At 45.7% G+C, this 26,797-nt stretch overlaps 1 protein-coding gene across 8 annotated transcripts in view; it reads right to left on the minus strand.

Moving 5' to 3' along the window:
• The window catches only part of PRDM16 (PR/SET domain 16), a 769,879-nt gene that overhangs the window by 332,050 nt on the left and 411,032 nt on the right, over positions 1-26,797 (minus strand). For all 8 annotated transcript variants that reach the window (XM_029577915.1, XM_029577910.1, XM_029577913.1 and 5 more), the window contains one exon: positions 12,764-12,814. In XM_029577915.1, the coding sequence (XP_029433775.1) occupies positions 12,764-12,814 (51 nt within the window). The remainder of the gene's footprint in view (positions 1-12,763; positions 12,815-26,797) is intronic.

Consider the following 26,797-nt stretch of genomic DNA (forward strand, 5'->3'; position numbering starts at 1 on the left):
AGAATTTTTTTGAAACACATTGCGCCATCAAACTAACCAGCAGTCATGCAATAAAAGCACTCTCTCAGGCTTACTACAGCAAAGTAACTTTTATCATGGGTAACCCCCTTTAAAGGTCACTATGTTTGGACTCTGATGAACCTTGGGAAGGCGGAGGGGTGGAAATGAATTGCAAAGAAATGAGAAAACCCTGCTACCCACACCCTCATCCATTCTCCTTAGATGCTACCAAAAACTTCAAGAAGCGGGTGTTTAATGCTCCACTTTTTCTTCTGGTTCAAAAGCTGTCTAACGATTATTCCTTCACATCCCATTAAGTTTACACTTGAACTCTTTACCTTACTGCTCTGACCTCTTTTACCCTAGCTGTAAACCCTGCTGCCCATCCCTCAATAAATACATCAGCTCATAAACCCTGATTTGTACTTTTGTACAAAGCAGCCCGAGCAAAAGGGGACTGTCCAACTGATGTCTTGATTCGAGGGCTAGAGCCGCCCATCCATGATCTCATCGTGCAAAACAAAATACAGGTTTTTGAAGTCATAAAATCCCTCTAAAAAAAAAAATCTGAAAATCCATTAAGGGTAAGCAATAGAGAAGATACATGCCCTGTGCTCCCCTCCTGCTTTCATTAATCTAAATGTGGTTTTCAATGATAGCATTTTTAAGTAATCCTGTAATTGAGCAGAGCATTCAAATGGTAACTTATGGGAAAATACTCTGAAATGGCTAAACTTTAGAAGGCTGGAGATGGCAGATTTGCTGCTTTGGAGATTCTCTGGGATGATGGTGTTTGTTATTTTAGTGAATATTGGAAAGTAAAACACAAGCATTCAGGCAAATCCTTCTGCTATTACAGAGAGGATGTGCTTTCCTTTTGTGGTTTGGGGGGGGGGGCAGTGTTGGAGAAGGTTTTATGGTGGACGGTCAACAAAAAGGAGAGATTCTCTCGGTCTTTCCTTGGCCGAAGCACTGCCTGATGCTACTTAAAAAAAAAAAATTTAAATAAATAACTGAATTGTCCTTGGGGCCAGGGAGAACTTGCTTCATCTTCGTGATGAGAATCCCATTACGCTGCCATCTTGCCATCCTGTCTGTGCAGACAAAAAAAGATCCCACTGAGACATAGACGAGGGTCAGCAAGTTATGGTGGGGGAGGGGGGGAGGTAAAAAGTTCACAAGGTCAACGGATGGTCAGAAAACTTTTCCTACAGGAGCAATATTCTTTCACTGTGGGAGAATCAGTTCACACAGTTTAGCTTAGTGGGCTTGAAATGGTGCATCTAAAGTGCAGAGACAGGAAGATAGCTATTGCTTTGGAACCTTTCTTCTGGAGTTTTCCAGAATGACCCATGGGTGCACTTCGCTTTGACTTTCAAGTCAAAGACATTTTATTTCAGATTACTTGAAGAACTTTAAGCTTTAATATTAAATAGTAATGCTTCCCACCCCCACTGTTTCATGTTACATAGAATAAATCGTAATGGCCATTTCAGTGAACAATGCCTAAGAGGCATTTGATTATCAAAAAAATGCTAGCTAAACTACATTTGTAAAAATAAAATGTGCTTTTTACAATCGTTTTACTTTAATAGTTTTAATGGAAGAAATAAGGCCTTATTTTATTGGTAAAAAAAAGAGTTGAAGGGGCCAATGAAAAACAGTAAGAGGGACCATGCAGTTTTCAGAATTTCTGCAAAGTAGTCAGTACGTATATTTTCTTGTCTTTTTATGCACCAGGAATAGAATGAAACACTGAAATGAAAACCTAGGTTCCAGTTACATTCCTAGGAACTGGTATTGCCGTAGTACCAGGGAAAGTCTGACCTATCAGGTTCCCTGTCCAATTCTGTGCTTGTGGGAAAATTCAGATGAACTGTGAGGAAATGCCTCAGCGGGGACCAGGGCCAGAAACCTTTTGGACGAGAGGTGGGGGCTCTATCCATCAGCCAATAGCAGCCCCTTTTTTTGTTGGTTAAGCATTAGCAGCTCCTAAGGCTACCATAATACTTACTTTATGAGTGTTTTTATGTAAACCGCTTTGAACTTTGACTAAATGGTCTATAAATAGTTTTAAGTAAATAAATAATATTTCCTCAGCTGTACCTGGTATCTTTCACCACTAGAGGGGGCATCACACATTGACCCTGGAGGGAGGGCGCATGACTCTCAAAAATAAAAAAGTCACAAGTGGATGGAGTCAAGATGGCAGTCTGGTGCAGAGCCCTGCCAGCTGCTTTTGTCCTGAGATTTTGTTGGACCTTGTTTAAATGGGAAACAGAAAAGTGAAGATTTGTTCTTATCCTGTTGTGCTTTCTGAATAGGCTCCCCTCTGGCTCAATGGATTCTTTTGTGCAGAGGCTGGGGCCATTGCCGCCAACTGCTGACTCCAGAATAGTGTTGTAGGGTGTAACGGGAGAAGAGGTCCCTTCTGCAGTCTTCTCAAGCACTGAAGTAATACTTTTTCCGGAGGTGCGGGTGTACCCTCAGCAGCCAGAAGAGCTGCGAGATCTGCAGCTGGGTCCCGGCAGCATTCACTCATGGACTGATGACATCTGGCTAGCCACTGGAGAAATAGGGCCTGTTTGGCTACGAGACCTTGGAGCGGTACATGCGGAGCCTATAGTAAAGGGGTCTTTGAAAGCTTCCTTTACATCTTCTATGCCTGTGTTCATTGGAGCAGAGGTCTATCAGGGTGAGCCAAGTTGTACACCCCCATTACTTGAAGGGCTATGCGATGCTTTAGCAACTGTATTTAATCAGCTGGCTTAACTTTTTCCTCAAATTCAATCTTTGTCAAGTGATGTGCTTAACAATTAGAGGGAACTCTCTTCTACGAAACAGAAAGACACTCTAGAAGGGAAGGTCTTTGCCATTCCAGATCTGTGAAATACACTAGTTAAGGCTCAAAACCTTTTACAAATAAAGTGAAGGCACTTGAGAATGTTGTGAGACATATAAGCCTGAGGCTCATTTTTTTTTCTTCAAGGAAAATGGCGTCACCTGTTGATATGTTCAGGGAATATATATGGTAGAGTTTCTTAATTTCCACCAGTTTCATGAATAGGATTATATTGTAAGTCAGCCTAGAAGAAGACAAATGGGAGTGCAATACCTGAACAATATTCATCTAATTTAACAAATCTAACTGCCTGACTGGAGAAATCTTGTTGGTGGAATCTGATCATGACTACTTATAAGAAAATTATTCCTTACCTGCTAATTTTCGTTCCTGTAGTACATAGGATCAGTCCAGACCGTGGGTTATGTCCCCCGTCCAGCAGATGGAGTCAGAGCAAACTTCCGAGGGTGCTGACATATAAGCAGGTGCACCCTCCAGGGATCCTCAGTATCGAGAATATCAAAGCCTAGCGAAAAACAACACTAGACAGAAAGTAGGATGGATCAAGCGCCAATCAAATTGTAACCACAGAACATATAACCAATGCAACTTGCAAGGAGAACTGTGAAGAACTAGGCAACCACAACAAAACATCAGAATGCAGGAGTTGGAGGGACAGGAGATAGAACGTACACGAGCAGGCGTCTGACCATTACTGAAGAAAAGAAACCCGGGTGGGCGTCTGGACTGATCCTATGTACTACAGGAACGAAAATTAGCAGGTAAGGAATAATTTTCTTTTCCCTGTACGTACTAGGATCAGTCCAGACCGTGGGATGTACCAAAGCTTCCCTAAACCGGGTGGGTCCCTGAAGACCCTGCTCGGAGGACCCTGTCCGCAAAGGAACCCGCCTCATCTACCGGCATTTGCAACCGGTAATGCTTCGAGAAGGTGTGTAGCGACTTCCATGTAGCCGCGCGACAGATTTCCTGAATTGGAACATGTTGAGACTCCGCCCGGGACGTGGCCAGGGCACGCAACGAATGAGCCCGGACCCCCTCCGGGGGAGCCTTCCCGGCGCCTATGTAGGCCGAGGACACCGCTTCCTTGAGCCACCTTGCGATGGTAGTCCTAGACGCTTGCAGTCCCCTCTTGTTCCCGGACCAAAGCACAAAGAGATGGTCGGACGTCCGGAACTCATTGGTCACTTCCAGGTAGCGCAGCAGAGAGCGCTTCACGTCGAGGCGCTGGAGGGCCTGGGGCGCATCTGCCGGGAAGGCCGGCAGTTCCACCCACTGGTTCAAGTGGAAGGAGGACACCACCTTAGGTAGGAACGAAGGAACCGTTCGAATGGAAACTCCCGAGTCCGTGAAGCGTAGGAACGGTTCCCGGCACGAGAGCGCCTGAAGCTCGGAGATGCGCCTTGCCGAGGCTATGGCAACCAGGAACACCGTCTTAAGGGTGACGTCCTTAAGGGAGGCCTGTCGCAGCGGTTCGTAGGGAGCCTTACCAAGGATCCGGAGCACCAGGTTGAGATTCCAGGAGGGATAGGGATGTCGCACCGGTGGCCGCAGGTGCTTGACTCCTTTGAGGAAGCGCGAGACGTCCGGGTGAGACGAAGGATTTGGATTTCCCGTGGTACGAGCCAGGGAGGCTAGAGCAGAGACTTGCACACGCAGGGAGTTGTAGGAGAGACCCTTCTCCAAGCCCTCCTGGAGGAAGGCCAGGACCTGACGGAGCGAAGGCGCCGTTGCGGAGGCTCCATGTCCAGCACACCAGACCTCAAACACCTTCCAGACCCGTACATAGGCGACTGAAGTGGAGGTCTTACGTGCCTTGAGAAGAGTGTCTACCACGGTTACTGCGTATCCCTTGCGCAGGAGACTCTGCCTTTCAAAAGCCAGGCCGCGAGACAAAAGTGTTCCGCCTGGTCCGAAAATACCGGACCCTGATGGAGTAGCCGCGGAAGGTGTGACAATCGCAGAGGTCCGTCCACTACCAGGTTGAGCAGGTCCGCAAACCACGGGCGCCGCGGCCATTCCGGCGCCACCAGAATGACCTGCCCTGGATGATCCTCTATCCTTCGCACCACCTTGCCCACCAGAGGCCACGGCGGGAAGACGTACAGCCGAATATGAGGAGGCCAGGGTAGCACCAGGGCGTCCACTCCTTCCGCCCCGTGATCTCTCCTCCGACTGTAGAACCGCGGAGCCTTTGCGTTGCCCGACGTTGCCATGAGGTCCATGGCGGGAGCTCCCCAGCGCCGAGTGATGAGTGACATTGCCTCGTTGGAGAGAGCCCATTCCCCCGGGTCCAACGTCTGCCGACTCAGGTAGTCCGCCTGAATATTGTCCACGCCTGCGATGTGGGAGGCCGCCAGGCGGTCGAGGAACCGCTCTGCCCAGGCCATGAGACGGGCCGCTTCGAGGGCCACCCCCGGGCTCTTGGTGCCTTCCCTGTCGGTTGATGTAGGCTACCGTGGTCGCATTGTCCGAGAGAACCCGGACCGCACGTTGCCGGATGAGAGGCAGGAATTGAATGAGCGCCAGACGGACTGCTCTGGTCTCCAGGCGGTTGATCGACCAGGACGCCTGTTCCTGGGTCCACTGCCCCTGAGCTGAGCTTCTGAGACACACGGCCCCCCAGCCGGTCAAACTGGCATCGGTTGTGACCACAATCCATTCCGGCGACTCCAGGGGACAGCCCTGCGCCAGGTTCTTGGGGTCTAGCCACCACCGAAGACTGAGTCTGGCCGCCGGCGGCAGAGGTAGTATCGCCTGATAGTCCTGCGAGACCGGTTTCCACCGCGAGAGTAGCGCCATCTGTAGGGGCCTCAGGTGTGCAAAGGCCCAAGGTACCAGGTTGATTGCGAAGGCCATCGAGCCCAGGATCTGCAGGTAATCCCTCGCTATTGGGACCTGGAGAGCAGCAAAATGGAGGATTTGCTCCCTCAGCGACTGGGCCTTGTCCGGCCGCAAGAAGACTTTGCCTTGAGCGGTGTCGAAGCGTGCTCCGAGAAAGTCCAGCTGCCGAGACGGAAGGAGACTGCTCTTGCCGAAGTTGACTACCCAGCCTAGAGACTGCAGAAATCCGACCACCCGGTCGACCGCCTGCTGCCCCTGAGAGAGGGACTTCGCTCGGATGAGCCAATCGTCCAGGTAAGGATGTACTAGAATGCCCTCTCGCCGGAGCGCAGCCGCCACCACCACCATGATCTTGGTGAACGTCCTGGGTGCCGTCGCCAACCCGAAGGGGAGGGCCTGGAACTGGAAGTGCTGTCCCAGTATCTTGAAGCGGAGGAGCCTGTGATGGTCCGGACGTATCGGAATGTGTAAGTAGGCTTCCGTCAGATCCAGGGAAGCTAGGAACTCCCCCGGATGAACGGCCGCTATTACCGAGCGGAGGGTTTCCATGCGAAACCGGGGTATCCAGAGGACCTTGTTGATTTCCTTGAGATCTAAAATGGGACGAAAGGATCCATCCTTCTTGGGCACCACGAAGTAGATGGAATAATGACCCGAGCCCACCTCTCCGGAGGGGACGGGAGAGATGGCCCCCAGGGCTAGGAGCCGGTCCAGCGTGCTTTGTACTCCCAGGCGTTTGTGACTTGCCCCGCAGGGCGAGAAGACGAATCTGTCTTTGGGGCGATGCCGCAAATCCAACGCGTAGCCGTGCCTTAGAATATCCAGGACCCATTGATCCGTGGTGATGTTGGCCCACTCCTCGTAAAACCCGGCTAGTCGTCCTCCGATCCTCGGGAGGGGGAAGTGGGCCGGCCTGACATATGCCTTCTCCCCCTGTCTAGACACCATCTCTAATTCTCCTACCTCTGTTCCCACTGTAAATACCTCTCTTTACAATTGCTATTAACTACTTTTGAAATGCTTTCTCCCCCCTCTTACTACATCTAATGTAGAACTACATCTCCTCTTAACCCTTTTCCCTTACCTCAGCCCCAATTTACTAGAATCCCGTTGCTACATCTCCTCCTAACCCTTTTCCCTTACCTCAGCCCCAATTTACTAGAATCCCTTTGCTCCCTAGTTCTGTTTAACTTACCTCAACTAATATACCCCCAAAGTATAGTTCTGTGTTTTTTAATAGATTCTACTTTTATTATATTTAAATATTTATATACATACTTTCGTTTAATATATAACTTGTTAAATATATAATCTGTTAAATGTACAATCTGTTAAATGTATAACGCTCCGGCGTAAGTTAAATCTGTTAAATCTGTTAAATCTGTTAAATGTATAACGCTCCGGCGTAAGTTCCTGTTCATTGTACACCGACGTGATATCTTTGATGAGCGGCGGTATATAAAAAATTATAAATAAATAAATAAATAAATAAATCATTGGTTGGACTTGCCGGAAGCTCCCTGCGCCGAAGAATCCCTTGGTGGTCTGCGGCCACGAAAGGACCGGGTCCAAGACTGAGACCTGTTCGAGGGGTTTCTCGGACCCTGGGGCTTGGCGCTCCGAAATCGCCGTTGAGAGCGGGACCGATTCCTGGAGAAGGAATTGGGCGGACGATATGACCTCTGCCGGTCCTCGGGCAACCTATGTACGGAGTTTTCCCCCAGGGATTTAATGATCTGGTCAAGATCCTCGCCGAAAAGGAACTTCCCCTTAAAGGGTAGAGAGCCTAGGCTGGACTTGGACGAGGCGTCCGCCGCCCAATTCCGAAGCCACAGCAGTCGCCTGGCGGAAACAGCCGAAACCATGGTCCTCGCCAGGACCCGCAGCAAGTCGTGGAGAGCATCGGCCCCGTAGGCAATGACGGCTTCCAGCCTGTCCGCTTGCGCCGCTTCCTCAGGTGGCAATTGCTGTGAAGTAAGGAGCTGCTGCACCCACCGTAGCCCCGCACGCTGAGTGAGTGAACCACAAATAGCTGCGCGGACCCCCAGCGCAGAGACCTCGAAGATCTTCTTGAGGCAGACTTCTAACTTCCTGTCTTGGACATCGCGGAGGGCCGTTCCCCCTGTAACGGGAATCGTGGTCCTCTTGGTGACGGCAGAGACTGCCGAGTCGACCTTGGGTACTTTAAGCAGGTCCAAGAAGTCTCCGGGGAGAGGGTAAAGCTTGTCCATGGCTCTGCCCACTCTGAGCGACGCCTCCGGCGTGTCCCATTCCCGTACCAAAAGGTGTAGGAAAGACTCATGAATCGGGAACGTTCGCGCCCGGGGACGTAGGCCCGCCAGGACAGGGTCCCCTTTGGAGCTTGCTGAGGCTACGGAGGGAGCCGGAGGCCCAGGCGGTTCGACGGGCGGGTCGAGATCCAATTCCTGGAGGACGTGTGGGATGAGGTCAGACAGCTCCTCCTTTCGGAAGATCCGGAGCACCCGTGGGTCGTCACACTCCAGGTGCGCTGCCAGGAGCGAATCCTCATCAGCCGAAGCCGGGTCACTCCCAGGGTCCTGCGGTGGGGTCGCTCCGCTGGGTGGAAGAGCCAGGAGCGTCTTCTGTCCGCCCCCCGAGGGCGCTGGATTGGCCCCCCCCACCCCCACCAGCCGGGGCATCTTCGCGGGCGTGGGGTTCGCTTGACCACCGCCGGGCGACCCCCCCGCCGGCTGCAGGCTCTGGCGGTACGCCTGGTGCATTAGGAGAACAAAATCCGCCGTAAACCCCCCTGCCGGTGGAGGGACGGCGAGGGCGAGGTCCGTGGAGGGGCCCGAAGCGATGGGGGGGGAGGATGAGGCTCGAATCGGCCTCAAGCGCGGCGAAAACCCATGCTGTGACTCCTCAGCTTCCGAGTCAGCAGCGCTCTGTAGCTCTAAGATGGCCGCCGCTCCCGCCAAAGAAGGGGGCGGGGCCTTTCCCCTCAAGCCGCGGCGCTCCGAGCCTGACGGCGAAAAAGGCGGGGAAGCCGGTCCGGACTCCCCCCCGGGGAGAGCGACGCCGGAGGAGACATCCCGCGATCCGCCCTGCCCCGGGTCGGCGCCGGTAGCCCCCTGAAATCGCTGCATGGCGTCCGGTTGGGAGGGAGAACCCCTTCAGCGACCGCCCCTGGGGCCGGATCCGGGGAAACCGCGCCGCGGGAGGAGCGGGCTCGTCCGCACAGGCTCAACTCCGCGAACCCTCCCCTCAGGAGCAGCAGGGGAATGGGACTTCCCTGCTGCCGCGGCCCCGGGGAATGAACACGTCGCAGGGCCGAGGGGGAGGGGTGCGAATCGCGGCGCTCCGAACAGGGGAGAGACTGGCTCCACCAGCGTGCCCCTGAGCCGTCCGACGGCGAAGCTGTGAAAGGAAATAACAGCAACAGAAACTTACCGCCGGAGAGAGGAGGAAAAAACAGAAGAACAAAGGGCAGACAAATGAGAAAATTAGTCCTGCTGGCAAGCTAACCAGGGCTGCAAGACCCGGGCAGGGGCTCAGAGAGACTCCCTGAGGAGAAGAGAAAATATTTTTTTTTTTTTTTTTTAAACTCTATTTAATAATTTAGAACCCAGGCCTGCTTGATCCTGTCCTGAGAAGAAAAAGATAGAAATAGTGGGGCAGAAGCCACCAACTGGGGAAGCAAAGGTTCCCCCACTCGCATCTGCTGGAGTCAGAGAGATACTGAGGATCCCTGGAGGGTGCACCTGCTTATATGTCAGCACCCTCGGAAGTTTGCTCTGACTCCATCTGCTGGACGGGGGACATAACCCACGGTCTGGACTGATCCTAGTACGTACAGGGAATGAGCCGTGCAAGAGAGATATTCGGTTTTGTATTCTAAAGGTTGCTATGTTTCTTGATGTTGCTAAACCCACTCAGCATAGGAGGAAGCATTTACTTCTTTTAAGTGCTGGGGTATTACAGTTAGAGCTTTTTCTGGTTACATTTTCCCTGTAAATGCAATGTTAAGCTGGCAGGAACCAGATCTGTTTTCTATGACTCTGCCCAACTTACTCAGTTTATCCAGGAGAAACAGTCCTTTTCCTACCCCGAATCAATCTCTCTCTTATCACACGTTAGGATGATGATGACAACAGTAAGGGCTTTGCCTATATTCTTCTAATTTGGTTTCCTTTTTTTCCTTTGGCATTTGATTGCTCTACCCCATGTATTGTGGACTGGCATTGGCACTGGTATTGCTTTTTGAAATGTTCCTGTTCTTATTGTTATTGCTGAAGTTTACGTACGTATCTATCTGATATATTGTAATTGAAATTCCTATAAATAAAAAGTTTTAAAAAAAAGTCACAAGTGCATTAAGATACTACAGGTTTTATCCCATTTTGTGTATATGGGGAAAATGCTTAGTACATAGGGCTCTAAGTTAGACCAATAAAAAGCTATTACATACAGAAACATACAGCAAGGGAAAGCATCCCTTTTCACCAAAACAAGATGATTACATCCGAAGAGCCATATTGATTCAGTTCATTAGGATCTGAAGCCATGATGCTCATGTGTTGCTTCATCCAAAAAAATATGGGGTAGATTTTCATAGGTGCGTACATGTGCATGTCCATGTATGCGCGCTTCCCGGCGCACACACATGGACGTGCCGATTTTAAAAGATGCGCACGCCGGCTCGCATGTTATAAAATCGGTGGGCCGCACGCACATGAGTGCTGGATTTTATAATCCATGCGCGCAAGGGGGGTAAAGTTCTGCAGATTCGCACAGCAACGCATCTCGGCCTTCCCCAGTTCCCTCCCAATCTGCTACAATTAAGGAGCGGACTAGGAGGGAACTTCTCTACTCTAACTTCCCTTTCCCTTCCCCTCTCCTCCCCCTATCCCTATCTTATCTATCCCTGTTTTTTGTTTTTTTTTACCTTTTGCTCCTCAACAAGAGCAGTAGCAAGTCGAGTGTGCCAAGCAGAATGCCGGCTCGTGCTTCCCTGGTACAGCGGCAAATGGCTGCTGTACCGGTGCCTCAAGCCCTGTCCCCCCTGCCCCTTTTCTTCGACCCAGCTGAGCTCCTCCTAAAATGCGCACAGCGCGCGCAAGGCCCGGCCACACACATAACCCCCGGATTTTACACATGCGACAGATTAAAAATTCACCTGTAAACACATAAGGATATCGAAAAGACATTAAAATATAATATAATAAATTTACAGTGCTAGGAAAAACATTCCTTGAGGTGAGCTTTTAAAAATAACATTTATTGCTTTTACAACAGCATGAAAACAAAGAACATTTGGATGCCACAGTGATATGTTGCTTTGAGTTACTATAGCTATGTTTCAGAGCACAGGTAGACTATAAATCATAGCAAAACATGTATGGGGAGAAAGTGGGAGTGAAACTTCCAATTCAAAATCCCCAAACACAGCATCCAGGCAAAAAAAAGGGAAGGTAGAAAAGTTAGCAGCTCCCGTAGGAAGTCACTGGGAAATGCATCAGGCGCTATGTACATTCAGCTCCATTACCAACATTTGTGTACATCATGGACCATTTGACATTTTGCTATGAGACTCAAAGGGTATATTTTGCACTCTGCCACATTCTCCATTCAGGGGTAGCATCTCCAAAGAGGTTAGTTTCTGTGCATACTATAACAAGAATGAAACTCATTTATAAGCAAGGGTAATTTGGAAATGAAATTTACTGCTAATGTCCTTCTTAGTACTTTAACTGAACCAAAGAGTCTCCATCTGGAGCTCCACATGTATGGCTCCTTTGGTGTGTGGGCACTATGCCCTGTGGTAGGGTGACTTGCACTACAGTGTAGTTAGCCAAAGTTATGAAAAAAAATGCAGTGCAGACTGTACGGTAGGGACAGCAGATAGACTGAAGATGTATCGCAATACTTAAGCCACGCTTGCTGACACTGCAGAAACATTGTCTTCTCAAGGGGCTTATAGCACAGATACACTGTCTATGGAAGGTGGTACGCTCCAGTAGTTAAAGCACTAATTACAAGCCAGGAAAAACCTAGGACATGAGTTCAAATCCCTTCTCCTACACAACCTTGGAGAAATCGCTTTTTGTTCCCCTACACCCTGCTTCCATTTTGAACCTTTGTCATCTGGTACTGTGGAAGCAAACCACCCACCTCAGATGCACTTCCATGAATACTTCTGAATCACAAAAACCATGAGGCACTCAGGTATCACAACTAAACAAGAGTGTAATTCCATTTTACAATAATTCGTTATACTTTACAGGGACTGCCAACACTAAAATGTTTAATACAACTTACACTGTAATTATACCGCTCAAGAAATAAATAAGCTAACATTGTGAATGTACTCTTTAGTTATGCCTGTGTGTTGATATTTATATTAGTAAGTGACTAAGTACAGTAGTGAGTATGTACTAATCAGAGCCCATGAAGTGTACTTAAAGTGATTACAACATGGACATTATTCTTTGTAGTCCTTTTCACACATCATTTTATCAGAAGCAGAAAAAAAAAAAAGAAAATACCTTTAGATAGCAAAGTCCACCCCCAGCTATTTGTCACATACTGACTCCCTAAAGTGACGTACAAACCTCCTCTGACCCGGTTCCAGTGCAGGTTTGACTTGAATTTATTCAGTTAGTCAATCAGTTCTGACCTGGTTTAAATCTGATTGATTCCCCTTCTGGTTTAAATCTGATTGACTCCCCTTCTCCTTTCTACCTAGCCTAGAATTTGTTGTCTTGGTTTAAATTTGTGCAAATATTTGTGGTTCCTTGCCCTTGGAGGACAGTGTGAATCTCTGACTACCTTGGAATCAAACAATACCTAGATCTGACCCGGGTCAGAGCATGGTGATTCTAGTCGAGCTGGCAATGGCCCAGATTTCTCCACTTCAGATAAGACACACCCCCCACCAACATGTAAAGCATGGAGACGTGTTCAGACTTAAATCCAAACCAGTTTGACTGTGCCAATGTGAAAATATTCGAGAACATGCAGAGCTGATAAATGTCCACAAACTACAGATGTTTTGGCTTCCATACAGCTTACAAAAGAAGAAAAACCTTTTCCTACCTTTCTTATGCAGCTCTCTTGTGTGGTGACGTCAGAATCGGAGAGGATTTGCTGCAAAATGGCAAGAGAAACACAGGTGCTTCAATTGGTTTGAAATTATTTTACAAGACATTAGATAAAAAAAAAATCACCTAATCTGAGAAATTTATTACTGTCCAAAGGTTTTGTTATTAGAAACTGTAGAAGTACATGTCAAGAACCTGAAGGCAGCAATGTTTATTCATAGTTTAAAAAGTGCTTATAAATTAAGAGGGCAGTTTTCAAAGTGGTCTAACTGGTGTTTAAAGGAGTTAATTAGCTAGATCCCCTGGGTAAAAATTGCCCTGAGCAGAATGGCTGAATCTAGTCACCTAGGTTCTAGGCTCTAAATGAAGGTACTCTCAGGAGCTTTGCTGGGGAGAAAACTATGTGCACAATTTCTCCTGTTTAACTCCTTCCACGGGAATAGCAGGTGCAAATTATGCAGGTACATTTTAGCAGATTTTGAAAAGTATCCAAGTATTTTTTCTTTGAAACTTCACTTAAGCTACACGGATACGAAATAATCTACATGCTTTGCCGCAAGGTGGCAAAGTGAAACTTGTCCCCTATATGCAAAAGATCTTGGAAGGAAGAATACAGAAAAGGTAAAGCAAGACAACTCTTCTCAGTTATGACAGTGAAAGAAGGAAGAGAAAGGAGGAAGAGAAACAGACCCATGCAATAAAGTGCACGTAAAAAACAGGCGTCCAAAGTGGATGCCCGATTTTACCACTCACACATGCACCTCCCCTCTTGGGCACTCAATGCAATAAGCAAATGAGTTGCCATGCTAAAAGGGAAGCGCTACGGACCAATTGTGTGTCCCTAACGCGTCCATGGCATCGAGCGCCCAGGAGACGTGGCTGTGCATGGGTTAGGAAAACGGACGGTCAATTTTATGAGCTTCTGTTTTCCTAACCCGTGCATTGCCATGGTTTAGGAAAATGGACGCTCATAAATTGAGCATCCTTTTCCCTAACCTGACTGCCATCAGGACTTTTTTTTCCCCTTTCCTGTTGCTGCTTTCTGTGGTTCCTCCCATTTGGTATCACAACGATATTAAGTTGGAGGAACCACAGAAAAGCAGTATTTTCTGCTTTTCTGTTCAGGTTTTGGGACGCCTCAAGTCTTTACACCAGCTCAGGGCTGGTGTTAATTTTTGAGAGTTAAAATGTGCATGTCGGGCACATGGTTATTTTTTGTGATTAGTGCTACTAGCTACGCACTGGTTTGGATGCGTGTTTTGAATGCGCTGATCTCCTTATTGCATCAGGGGTTATGGACACGAGTCCCACTGCAGGTTAACCTGTACACTAGCCTGAGCGCAAGATATTGTATTGGCCTGAAAGTGTGGTATTTTAAGATTGAGGGGGCAGGGGGAGAAGGAAAAAGCAGAAATGCTAACAAATACGTTGGTTCAGTATTCAATGAAGAAGGACTAGGAAATGGATGTCTAATTGAAGGAAAGGGTATGCTGTGCCATTTACAGAGAATAAAAACTGCTAACCTTTATTTCCATGACTAACTCGGCAAGCACATTACCATTTACAAAGGAGAGTGTTTGTATGGAACTAGAAAAACTGCACATGGATCAAACCATGGGGCCCGATGGGATTTCTTTCTAGGATATTAAAGGAGCTCAGAGAGGCTCTGGTAGGTCTGATAAAGGACCTGTTTAATAGATCTTTGGAACTAGTGTTGGAGAAGTATTGGATAATATAAGGATTAGAGGGCACTCCGTTAGCAAGAAGCTCCTTTAAAACAAATCAGAGAAAATTCTTATTCACTCAAAGCATAATTAAGGTTATGGCAGTTAGTGTAGCTGAGTTTAAAAAAGGTTTGGATCTTAGAGCAGAAGTCCATAAACTGCTATTAATCAATAAGGAATAGTAGCTTGGGATCTACTTAGTGTTTGGGTACTTGCCAGGTACTTGGAAACAGGATGCTGGGCTTGATGGACCTTTGGTCTGATCCAGTATGGCATATCTTATGTTCTTAAGTGGACCCTTGGGCCGAGGGGTAGTTGGTGCAATCTGAAGGGAGGAGCCCTGCAGTTCCCCACCATCGGCATGTGGAACTGGCCGGAGCAGAGGCCCAACTGGAGCTTCACCAATACGAGCCCTCATTCTCCTTAGGTTGAACGCTCGGGTGCCGGGGCCAGCTGGACTTAGGAGCAGACCTCTAGACTGGTGGAGATCCGTTGAGATGAAGATGCAACGAGCCAGCACAGGAAAAGCAAGCGGAGTCAAATCAGGCTGAGGTCTTGGCAGGCAGCGAACAGGCAGCATAAAGATTCAGGCTAAGGTCAGAGCAGTTGGAGTTGTGGGGAGCAAGAGCAGGTTGTGGTCAGGGGCAGGCAAAGTACTAGTAGTATCAAGGTCCAAGCCAAAGGTTTGAAGCCAGAAGGGAGATTCCAGAAGCCAGAAGCCGGTCCAAGGTCAAGGAGCCAAGAGTCCAATCTACAAGTAAGGAGTAGAGAGGAGAGACAAAGACAAGACACTGAAGACTGACAAAGGAAGGGCCAACCAGGAAGCCAAGAACCACACAGGAACACTCTCAGGAACGAGTGTTGGGAATGTGGACCACTGGACCGAGGGGGAGTTGGCGCAACCTGCAGGGAGGCGGAGTGGACTGGAGCAAAGGCCCAGCTGGAGCTGCACTGATACCAGTCCTTGTTCTCCTTAGGTTGAGCCCTCGGGTGCCGGGGCCGGCTGGACTTAGGCAGGGGCCTCTGGGTAGATGGAGATCTGATGAGATGTGGGTATGGCAAGCCAGTACAGGAAGAGCAAGCCGAGTCTGGATTGAGCGGAGGTCTAGGCAGGCAGCGTTCAGGTGGAGTCGTGGTTCAGGCAGAGGTCAGGGCAGGTGGTGATCTAGCAGAGTCAGGAAGCAAAACGAGTTCAAGCCAGAGGGTCAATCTGAGAAGAAGCCAGAACCAGTCTGAAGTTGAGAAGGAGGAGCATGGATGCAGGGTACCCTTGGGAGAGTGTTGACTTAAGATGGCTCCTACTCCTACTGAGGAGGCATCCACTTCTACGATTAAGGGGTGAGTAGGGTCCGAAAGATGCAGACATGGCATTCGTAGGAATGTGTCCTTCAAGTCTTGGAATGCCGTCACAGCCTTGGGTGGCCAGATCTTGATGTTAACCCCTTTTCGTGTGAGGGCTGGGAGAGGAACGGCAATCATGGAGTAGTTAGCGATGAAATATCTATAATAATTGGCAAAGCCCAGGAACCTATGTAGAGCCCGCAATCCTCTTGGCTGGGGTCAATCATAGATACTTTTGAGTTTGTCAGGATCCATGGAGAAGCCTCTACTGGAGACAATGTACCTGAGGAAAGGAAGGCTCTCTCTTTCGAACAGACACTTTTCCAGTTTGGCATATAATTGTCACGGAGGCACTGAAGAATTTGGCAGACATCACAGCAGTGAGAGGGGAGATTTTTGAAAAAAATAAGGATGTCATCAAGGTATACCACGACATTGGCATAAAGGAGGTCTCTGACAATCTCATTCATCATCTTTTGGAAGACTGCCAGAGCATTACACAATCCGAAAAGCATGACAAGGTATTTGTAATGCCCATCCATCGTGTTAAAGGCTGTCTTCCATTCGTGTTGGGCCGAAAGTGAACCAGGAGTGGTACCAGGCGGTTAGAAGGGAGTTGAAGGCTCCCTATGCAGGTTAATGGGTACATTGCTGGAAACATGTTAAAAAAAAAACAAACAAAAAAACCCTGCACAGAGTGATTTTACCAGCCACTAACAATCAAGTTGCAAGAATGACAAAACAAATTCTTTAATTTCCTGCTGAAATCGAGTCTATGGTGTCCCAGGAGTCTAGATACAGAGCAGGACAAGTATAGCCATATGAGGTTTTTCCAAAAAACAGTTTATATGCTGGCTCACTCCAGCTGCTGTTAAGCCCCGATTTGATTACATTACTGAAGGAGATCTTTGTGATCCTATTTAAATAGTAACATTAGCTGTTTATTTTATGCATGTGGATAAACTGTCATTAAAATAAGAAAAATAGTGTGATAGTCTATAATGTAGTATATACACTGCATCCCATTTATAGTCTGAAAGAACTGAATTTCTTTAATTCCTTAGAACATGGAGAAAGTTGAGCTTTAATTGGTTCAATTACATTAATAGGTGAATTTTCAAAGAGTTACACACATAACTTTATCCAAAACTGTAGTAGTATAAGTGCTTTGTTTTAAGTGATGGCAAGATTTTATATTGTGATGTTTTTATTTTTTTAATATTTATTTTATATTGATTATTGCTCTATTCTAAACCGCTCTGACCAGTTTACTGTTTATGCAGTATAGAAAAGTTGGGAAATACATAAAAAGCCTGTACTCACATAATCAGTATTTTATAAAAATCAAAAGTGCGCATGTAGTTTATATTGCATACGCACATATCTATATAAATAAAAATGTAAATGTTCGTTTGTTCAAAATTTTAAATCTCCTAAAGTTCTTCACCGATTGCTTTGAAATTTTGACACAACGTTGCATTCGATTTTGTGCGTTTTTATATACCTATATTATATAGATGTCATACCTGTGACAGGTAAAAACATGATTTTTTGCAAAAACAGCACCATTTGTTGGACGTAAAAGTAACATACGCTATCTACAATATAAATGGGCTCTGACCGACGGACTGCAAATGCACAGTAGAGAGCAGCTCTATCACGCATGTGTGGACCATAGAGCTCTGTGCTACATGCTGGGTGTCACAGAGGGGAGGAGAAAAGGGCAGACGAGTCGCAGCTCCGAGAAATGGCTCAGCCCGTTCCTCTGCCGCTGGGGAAGGGGGAAGGGAGTAAGGACTGCCGGACAGTTGCACACAGGAGGAGGAAAGGGTAAAAGAGTCACAGAGCCAGTCCGTCCACCGCTGGGGAAGGGGGGGAGGGAGTTGGGACGGCCGGAGCAGAGCTAATGCGCATTGTGAAATTAAACCAGACTGAGCCACGGCAACGCGTGGCTGGGTACAGCTAGTACACTAATAAAAAAGGGGCAGTCTAGGGGGTGTTCCAGGGTGGGGCCAACATTTCCAAGTTGCTATTTTAAAAGACACATAGGTACATTTGCCAATTTATTTGCATAATTTTACACCTTCTCATTATCTTGCGTAATTGATAGCAGCCTAGTTTATTTTGTATTATTGGCTATGTGAAAGGTCTTGATGACAAGAGGGGAATTCAGGTTGAAGAATCAGGAGGGACTGATTTGGAGAAGGACTTGGATAATTGGCAAATTAAGTCGTAAGTCCTACTTTATTTCTCACATAAAATATACGTGTATATATTTTTAAAAAAGTAAACAAACATACGCGTGTTCAATACATTGAAATGCTCGCTTTCAATGCATTGCATGTATTTCTGTGGAAACAAACATAAGCACATACGTTCCAGGGTAACGATATGTGAATTTTATAACCAGCATGTATATGATACTCGCTGGTTATAAAATACTACTGCAGATCTACATATGGCCATATACGCGCGTATATGCCATCACGTGTAGTTGTTTGAAAGTTACCCTCTATATTTTTTAATCAAGTATATTTGTGCTTGGCCTTACCGATGGTTTCAAACAGCTTTTCAAAAATATTTTTGTTTAAAGCAAGAAGACACTACACAGTCTATAAATAATTGTGAAATATCTTCTGTAGAACTACTACTGATGGATCAATGTCAGTCTTGAGTAGATTGTAGGCTCTAAAGAGGGACTTCCCATTATGAAGTGAATTTTCAAAGCATTTCCACGCATAAAATGTGGTTTTCTATACATAAACAGCTATTATAAAAAGGCCTAAAGCTTAGTGCACATGAAAGTGCACACATCGTCCCATTTTGTGTATACTTCTCTGTGCTTTTTGGGGGCAGAGTTCAGACTTACATGAATACTTTCTCATGTTAGAAAGTATGCTCCTAAGTTATGGTGCAGAAGTTACGCCTTTGTTAAAAAAAAAAAAAAAGGGCTGATGTGCACAGAGCAGGAGAGAGACCTTGGGGTGATAATGTCTAACGACCTGAAGTCGACGAAGCAGTGTGACAAGGCGATAGCCAAAGCCAGAAGAATGCTGGGCTGCATAGAGAGAAGAATATCTAGTAAGAAAAGGGAAATGATAATCCTCTTGTACAGGTCCTTGGTGAGGCCTCACCTGGAGTACTGTGTTCAGTTCTGGAGACTGTATCTCAAAGGAGACAGAGACAGGATGGAGGCGGTTCAGAGAAGGGCAACCAAAATGGTGGGTGGTCTCCATCGAATGACTTATGAGGAGAGGTTGAGGAACCTGAATATGTATACCCTGGAGGAGAGGAGGAGCAGGGGTGATATGATACAGACCTTCAGATACTTGAAAGGTTTTAATGATCCATGGTGGTCAACAAACCTTTTCCATTGGAAACAATTTAGTAGAACTAGGGGTCATGATTTGAAACTCCAGGGAGGAAGACTTAGAACCAATGTCAGGAAATATTTCTTCACTGAGAGGGTGGTGGATGCCTGGAATGCTCTTCCGGAGGAAGTGGTGAAGACTAAAACTGTGAAGGATTTCAAAGGGGCATGGGATAAACACTGGATCCCTAAAAGGCTAGAGGATGGGAATAAATAAAAAAGCTAAACTGGCATGGAGTGGCAGTTACTACCCTTAAGAAAAACATGGGTGTAATCTGCACGGAGCAGCAGTTACTACCCTTAAGAGAAACATGGGGGTAACCTGCACAGAGTGGCGGTTACTACCTTGCAAAGCTTGCTGGGCAGACTGGATGGACCATTTTGGTCTTTTTCTGCCGTCATTACTATATTAAAGCAGGTAGAAGTTTGTGCAGGTGAGTTGTGTGCATACCAGGGCATTTACATGGGAATTTGCTTGTTAAATGTGAGGTCAAGTCTGCGTGTAAGTTTTACTATTATTTATTTGTTTAGTGCATACTACATGTACACAGCCCTATAGAAACACAATGGGAGGGTAATTTTATAACTGTGTGTGTAGGGGTAAATTCTGCATGTTATTTTTACCCCAGACTTTACTTCTATTAGCACAGTTATAAAATGACCTGCCCTGTATGTCTATACAGCACGGTGCAGATCTGGAATACACTATACAAATTAATAATAATAATAACTACTTCTGGAGGAGAAATGTGCTTTTTATTTCAAGTCGATATGAGAGGTCTAGTACATCTCTACAGAGTACAATTATATCTTAATAAGTATTGTAATCACTGTAACAATGCATCTCATTTGCATAGACTTCTCTACTGAAACAGGATCCCAAAGCACTTCATAATTTAGCCATATTACTTTACCAATATATATTCATTCACTTCTGGGGCGCAAAATCTAGTTACTGTTTTGATGCCTCATCTTTAGGAAAATATCCAACAGAGGTGGAAAGAAGGGGCAGTGGTGTCATTGGGTAAACTGAGGCATATGAAAACAACATGATATCCCAAGGGTCAAAAGAAAACTATATATTTTTTAAAGAGTTTTTCCTGTTGGGCATAAAACACAGGAAAACCTTTTTTTTTTTTTTTTTTTAATGGGGCTCAGTGTGCCTGAGAGAGAGTGAGGTCCACAAGTCCCAGGAAATCTCTCAGCTCTTGTTCAACAAGAAGGAGCCTTTCCTGTAAGAGCGCACAAACAGCATCATCGGTCTTAGACAATCTGCGGTAGAAAAGTCAGGATATTATTCTACTACCTACTCTATGTGGGGATACAAGGTAAGGCAGCCCCTGCTCTGGTACTCTATAATCTCTTAATCACCCAGTAAATCCCAGCCACCACCGCACCACAAGGATCAAGAACAAAACAATGCGTGCAGTTGCCAAGTTGAAGCAACCAATCCCCACCTTTAGTAAATATTAATCCTTTAGTTCAGCAAAATCCACAGTACAAAGAGTTTAGCTCAACACTTCGGTTACATAAATTACTTTACCTCTACTGTAGTCCATGGTCTTGTACAGCTTTACAAAGGTGAGACATATCTTAGATTGATCTGCATTCTTGTCTTTTGAATCCTGCAACTGCAGGAGGTCAAACAAGTCACTGACCCTAGCCATTAACAAACTTATGTGGATAAAAATTAAGTGGCCATACAGTTGCACATATTTCTGTACGCCCAACCCAATACCAAAGTCCTTGCTTGGCATTTGATGACTACTCCCCCCCCCCCCCCCCCCCACACACAAACAAACACACAAGCATAGCTACAGCTGAAAGAAATGGATATGCAGTGCCATTGATGGAAAAATGGAATATACCTGTTGACTTTTATTGGTGCTCAAAGGTCACATGCAAATAATGTGTCACATACTTGTTAAACAGCTGCACTGTTCCATGACAATACACTCATTTTGCATAGGTCCAAAACCTCTCTTTTTCTTGCCTCCTTTATGGCTTTCCCCCAAATGTTGTCAGCATATAAAAGACAATGGGGAAGGGATATTTTTGCTTTTAAATGTTTTATTGATTTCTACTTTTCTTAACTCCTACTTTGTTTTGACTAGTCTGTAAAATCACTGTACCCCCTATCATAAGCTACTCTCTGCGACAATATATAATGACAATATCTACTATCCTAATCGCCTCTCAAGGAACATTGTGTGTGGTTTATTTTGCACTGATTTGATGAAAAAATTAGAGTGCTGAGAAGCTGGTCACAGATATCTCGTTAGCTCGAAAGATGGAGATCACTTGCACCGAGTCGGTTGGCCTACACTATTCACATGTATACGCCATTTCAGTTACGCTGCTTGTGGATGTGTTACCTGACATAAGAAATAAAGACATTCAAAGACTTGCAAACTTTTCTTCTCATTATAACAGTAGTCTTCCTTATAATGCTATTCACTCATATGTCCCTGACCACCGAAGATCATACAGACCGATGTAATATAGTGTGCTCGGCCAAGCGCACAGCTTTACACTCGCTTGGTCGCGCATTTTGGACATGCATCCAAACCCCTCATGCAATAAGGGGATTAGTGCGTCCAAAACGTGCATCCAAACCAGTGCGTAGCCAATAGCACTCATCACATGTAAACTCATGTTGATGAGGCTATCAGCTACTACCCCGATGCAAAAAATTGCTGCGCGGCCTTGGTGCCCATTTTAACGCTGCAAATTTAATGCCTGCCTGGGAGCAGCATTAAAGCATGTGGCGTTCAAGGGCTGGGGAAAAGAAAATCCTGCTTTCTGTGGTTCATCATAGGGGGAACCACAGAAAGCAGCATCCTCAAGGTCTGACCCAATTAGAACCCCTGCTGGCACTGAGTGAAGGAGTGAATATATTAATATTAACTGTCGGGCACTTGATATTGATTGGTCCATTCACTGTCACATGTCAGTGAAAGGACCATTCCCCTTTCAAAAGGCTGTCCTGAAAGCGGATTGGTCCTTTCACTGATAAGTGTCAGTGAAAAGGACCAATGAGGAACAGTCTCTGGGCAAGCTGTTCTAGATGCACAGCCACTTCTCCTGGGTGCCCAAGCAGAGTGCTAGGGACACACAAATTACTCAAGGCTGTCCTGAAAGCGGATTGGTCCTTTCCTGGGTGCCCAATGCAGAGTGCTAGGGACACACAAATTACTCATTGCGCGTCCCTTTTAGCGTAGCAGCTCATTTGCCTATTGCACCAGCGCCCAACACAAGTGGATGTGCGTGCTTTCAAAAAGGTGCACCCAGTTTGGACGCACGTTTTTTACATGCTGATATTGAGTCACAATCACATTGCTCAAGGGTGACACTATATTGTGCAGAACACTTGTTCTTGTTATTTTCTCCCCTTAAGCATTCTTGTAAGGGGAAAACTCAGTGGTGGAGTGCAGTAGGTCATGAGTTTGATTCCCAGTCAGGTCTTCTGTCCCTGTGGGACTAGGGATGCTATGGAGGCAAAGCTCAAAGCAGGCGCAAAAGGTAGGTTAAGGATTTTGGGAGGGGGATTAGGATAGGGCTAGGGGGCGGGAAGGTTAGGGGAAGGGGTAGGAAGGTTAGTATAGGGGGTAAGGAAGTTCCCTCCCAGGCCACTTCTAAATTGGAGCGGACTGGGAGGGAACTGCAGAAAACCGCAGGTCTCGGCACGTGCAGGTAGCAGAAATGTGGACCCCCTTGCGCGTGCCGACACACAATTTTATAACACGCGCGCGCCGGTGCGCCTGCTTTGAGCGCGCAAGCTTTTAAAATCTACCCCTAACTGTAATAGGAAAAATTAAAATAACAAAGGGCTGGCCCAGTAGCTCACCGACAGTGCTGTGCATTACCAAATGGAGGTTTCACTCCTGGGCCAGGACTCTGCTAAGTGGTTTGTAGGGGGTGGGGGGGGGGAGGGGGGTGGGAAGGGAGAGTCTCAGTCATCACTCAACAGTAACACCTAATGGCCAGACTCAGTGCGCGCCTTACCATCTTTCAGAACTGTGGCCGTTAGTCGAGGACTAAGTAAATTGGAAGGGAATATAAAAATAGGGGAAAATCCCTGGGAATTTGCAAGTGTACGCTTAAAGCACTGTAGCCCAGCAGTAGCAGGTTCCAATTAAACTGGAAGCCCAAAGGAGCAGGAGAGAACTACAGGTTCAAAAATTATTGTCTAGACAGAGTGAAGAATGTAGATTAGATAACTCCTGGAATTTTGATCAAGGTCAGGGAAGAAGGATTTAAATTATTGATTCATCATTAACTATTATAAGAATCAGGTTTACTAATTTACAAGAGAAGAGTAGACCATGTCTTTATTTCTCTGCTTGATGAAGGACTTTAGAAGACAAACATTCTTATATCAATCAGGAACTATTAAAGGTGTAACTTAGCACTATATATCCTGCACCCCAAGAGAAGAGCAGACATTTAGAACGTTTTCCAGGAAGGGTGGAGGTAAGTGAGAGAGAAAGCAAGAAAGAACATTACATTCTTTTAGGTTGAGTCAGCACAAAGAAATCTCAGAGCAAAGCTGAAACTTGTGCATGGAGTGTAGCAGAGCAAATAACTTGGCATGGAAAGTGAATATAGGCAATTTTATTATTTTTAGCTATATCTCGGTTTGGGTAACAACATTTCACAGCTTTAACAAATTATATAAGATTTGTGTGAACCTAATTGACATCTTTAAAAATTCATCAGGATTGTCGCATGCTTCAATCTGGTGACTATTTGCAGGAAAATTCATAGGTGACATTGGCAAAACTAACAGCCAAGCAAAAGAGGACATTTTTTTCATAGCTCTATGTCCATAACATTTAGAAAAGCTCTATATTTGTCTAACATTCTCCTGTTAAAGAATAATGCTCCCTACCCCCAACTATCCAATTTAGGAAACAAGATAGAGAAGACACAGGACTCTGAAATGGTGAATTAAAGGCACGTGAAATATGGGGATCACAAGACCAAGAAGAAAAAAGATTGGCGTCATTTCACATAATTCTTTCTTGGAGTAAAACACTTGCCCTATTTTGTTCCAAACAACAATGTGAACTGCTGTTGGGATCTAACCTTGGAGAAAGGGTGTCTTTTGAATGGTGAACCTTGAAAGGGACACAGATCAAGTCCCTTTTCATTGAGATTTGCCATTGCTTGTCTGGCAGTAGCTGGACGTGGAAGAAGAGGTCAGCTCGGCAGCTACCAAGGGAGTTACTATTCATCTAGATAAATTAGAAACCCAAGAACCACAGTCTTAAAGAAAGACCACCGAGCTAACTATAGAATTACAGTGGAAGAATAGAGAGCAATGAATAACAGGTTTAAGGGCCTCCAGTTGTAGGCTGTAACCAACAAGTCTTTGGAACTGATAATTGCTAGGGGATACTTTATGGATCTCCTTTCCCGCACACAGGCAAAGCATATGTATAAGTCAGGTTTTGCTGACTGAGAAGCATTGTTTAGTGATGAGGTTCATTTTAAAGAAAGATGTGTAATGGGATGAAGAATATTATAACACAAGCTGGAAGACAAGCAGCTAAAGGAGCACAATTACTTTTGAGAGGCATGTCTGTGATCTGTATCATCACTATAAACATATCCCTGACTCTCATCTTGGATCCACAGTGACCCACCTGCTTCTCTGAGAAATGTGGGAGGGCTAAATTTTCAAATATATTTTTATGGTTGAAGAGCGTTTTATGCTTTATTTGACAAAGCAAAAAAAAATGTATATACTATTTCAAATTAGTGTTCAAAAACTGGACAGACTCTATATGCACAATGTTTCATGGTATGCGACTTTCAGTCCAGACCTTCCTTTCTGGTTTAATTTGGGGTGCCTTCAGTATTTAGTGAGAAGCTAATGACAATCAAGAGAGAACCAGTACTTACAAGATGGTGGAAGTCATAAAGGAATGGGAGTGTAGTCCTCTCTAACTCATCACTCTCACTATACATATCTAAGACACAGACATGTAGTATTGCATTGAACAGGACTTTAGCAGATACTACAATAAGTTGGGTGGCAAATGAAGTATTGTACCATTCTTTTTTTGAAGTTCTGACAGTCCATTGTCTGGAGTTTTGCCAGAGTTGGCCTCATTGGTCAATGGAATGTTAGTAGGCGATCAAGACAACAGCCTCTGAGACATCATGCATCACAGACATTTCAAAAATAATGGCACAGAGTTGTTTTCTGTGGCCTTCCTAGGCTTTTGGTGATGTGAACTTTGCTGTAGCACCCTGCTTTTGTACAGGATCAGTGCAGTGCAATTTTTGTGTAAAGTAAGTCTGTAAACGAGAAGTGACAAAGCAGTATACACTACATTAACACTAAATCATGACTTCTAGCTTGCCGTGAAAAAAAATAAATATTTTGGAAGAATTCTTCTGCCTTGCATGCAACGTCTACAGGAGGTTGAACTGGATCTAGCCTCTTTCATATATTCATCCTCAAAATGTTTCTTCCCATAAAAGCTTGGGTCACCTTGCCTTAGAACAGTGAATGGGGCTTGATGCTGAGTTATTCATGACAAGGTTCAGATCTATAGACTGATCTCTGCCTGGAAAACACGGGTGTTTTCTGCAACCATTAGTGAAGTGTCTAGCCATTTGAAGTGGCAACAGTCCCTTCTAACATATTTCATAAAATCACTCATGAATTAAAAAAAAATATTAAAAAGTGTACATCATCATGGTATTTGCTCTGTGGAATGGCCACATTTCTCAGTGCCACATAGATTATTTTTTATATCTGATCTTAACAATTATAAAGTAAACTATTTTCCATACCATTTTATGAACAGCTAACACACAGTGTGTACTTATTGCTATTTAAGTTTATTTGTGCTTAAATAGTAGGTGAACTAATTCAACACAGTGCAGAAACCTCATGGTGTGTTTTCAGGTGAGACTTTGTAAAGGTGAATAGTATGCCACAAGTCGGGCCAACACGAGCCGAGCAGATTTTAAAAGCTGCCTGCATATGCGCATACTTGCTGTTAGGTGCACAAAAGAAAACTTCCAAAAAAGGGGCGGGATGTGGGTGTGGTCTGAGCACGGCAGGGGCGCACGCCGAGGTCCCCTGCCATGTAATTTTACTTCTGCTATAGCTGACGTGCAAGTAATAAAATAAAGACAAATAGACAGATCAGGGTTTTACGGGTCAGGGCTAGCAGGGGAAAAGGGAGGCTATTAAACGGGGGGGGGGGGGGGGGGGGGGGGGGGGGGGGGGGGGGGGGCTGTTGGAATGAACTGGGAGTGAACTGATAAAACTGATAATGGCATCAGCATATATGTACGCATGTTATAAAATGGCCACATCCCTGGGCACAGGCATGCTCATATGCCCCCATGCGCCTGTTTAAAAGTTACCATCTTATTGTTCATGACACAGAATCCCTTAATTCAACTGTGACTCTACTGTAATCCACAATTTTCTCCATTGTGGTCTGCTGCCAGTGGCTCTTTCAGCTTTACTGTAATCCTCTTTGAAGTGGCTGTCCAGTCATGAAAGGTGGAATAGAAATAAAAAATTAAATTAAAATATCCTCTTCATTTTGTGTAATGAGAGATACCC

This window comes from Rhinatrema bivittatum, chromosome 15 (genome assembly GCF_901001135.1).
Source record: "Rhinatrema bivittatum chromosome 15, aRhiBiv1.1, whole genome shotgun sequence".
Taxonomy (NCBI): Eukaryota; Metazoa; Chordata; class Amphibia; order Gymnophiona; family Rhinatrematidae; genus Rhinatrema; species Rhinatrema bivittatum.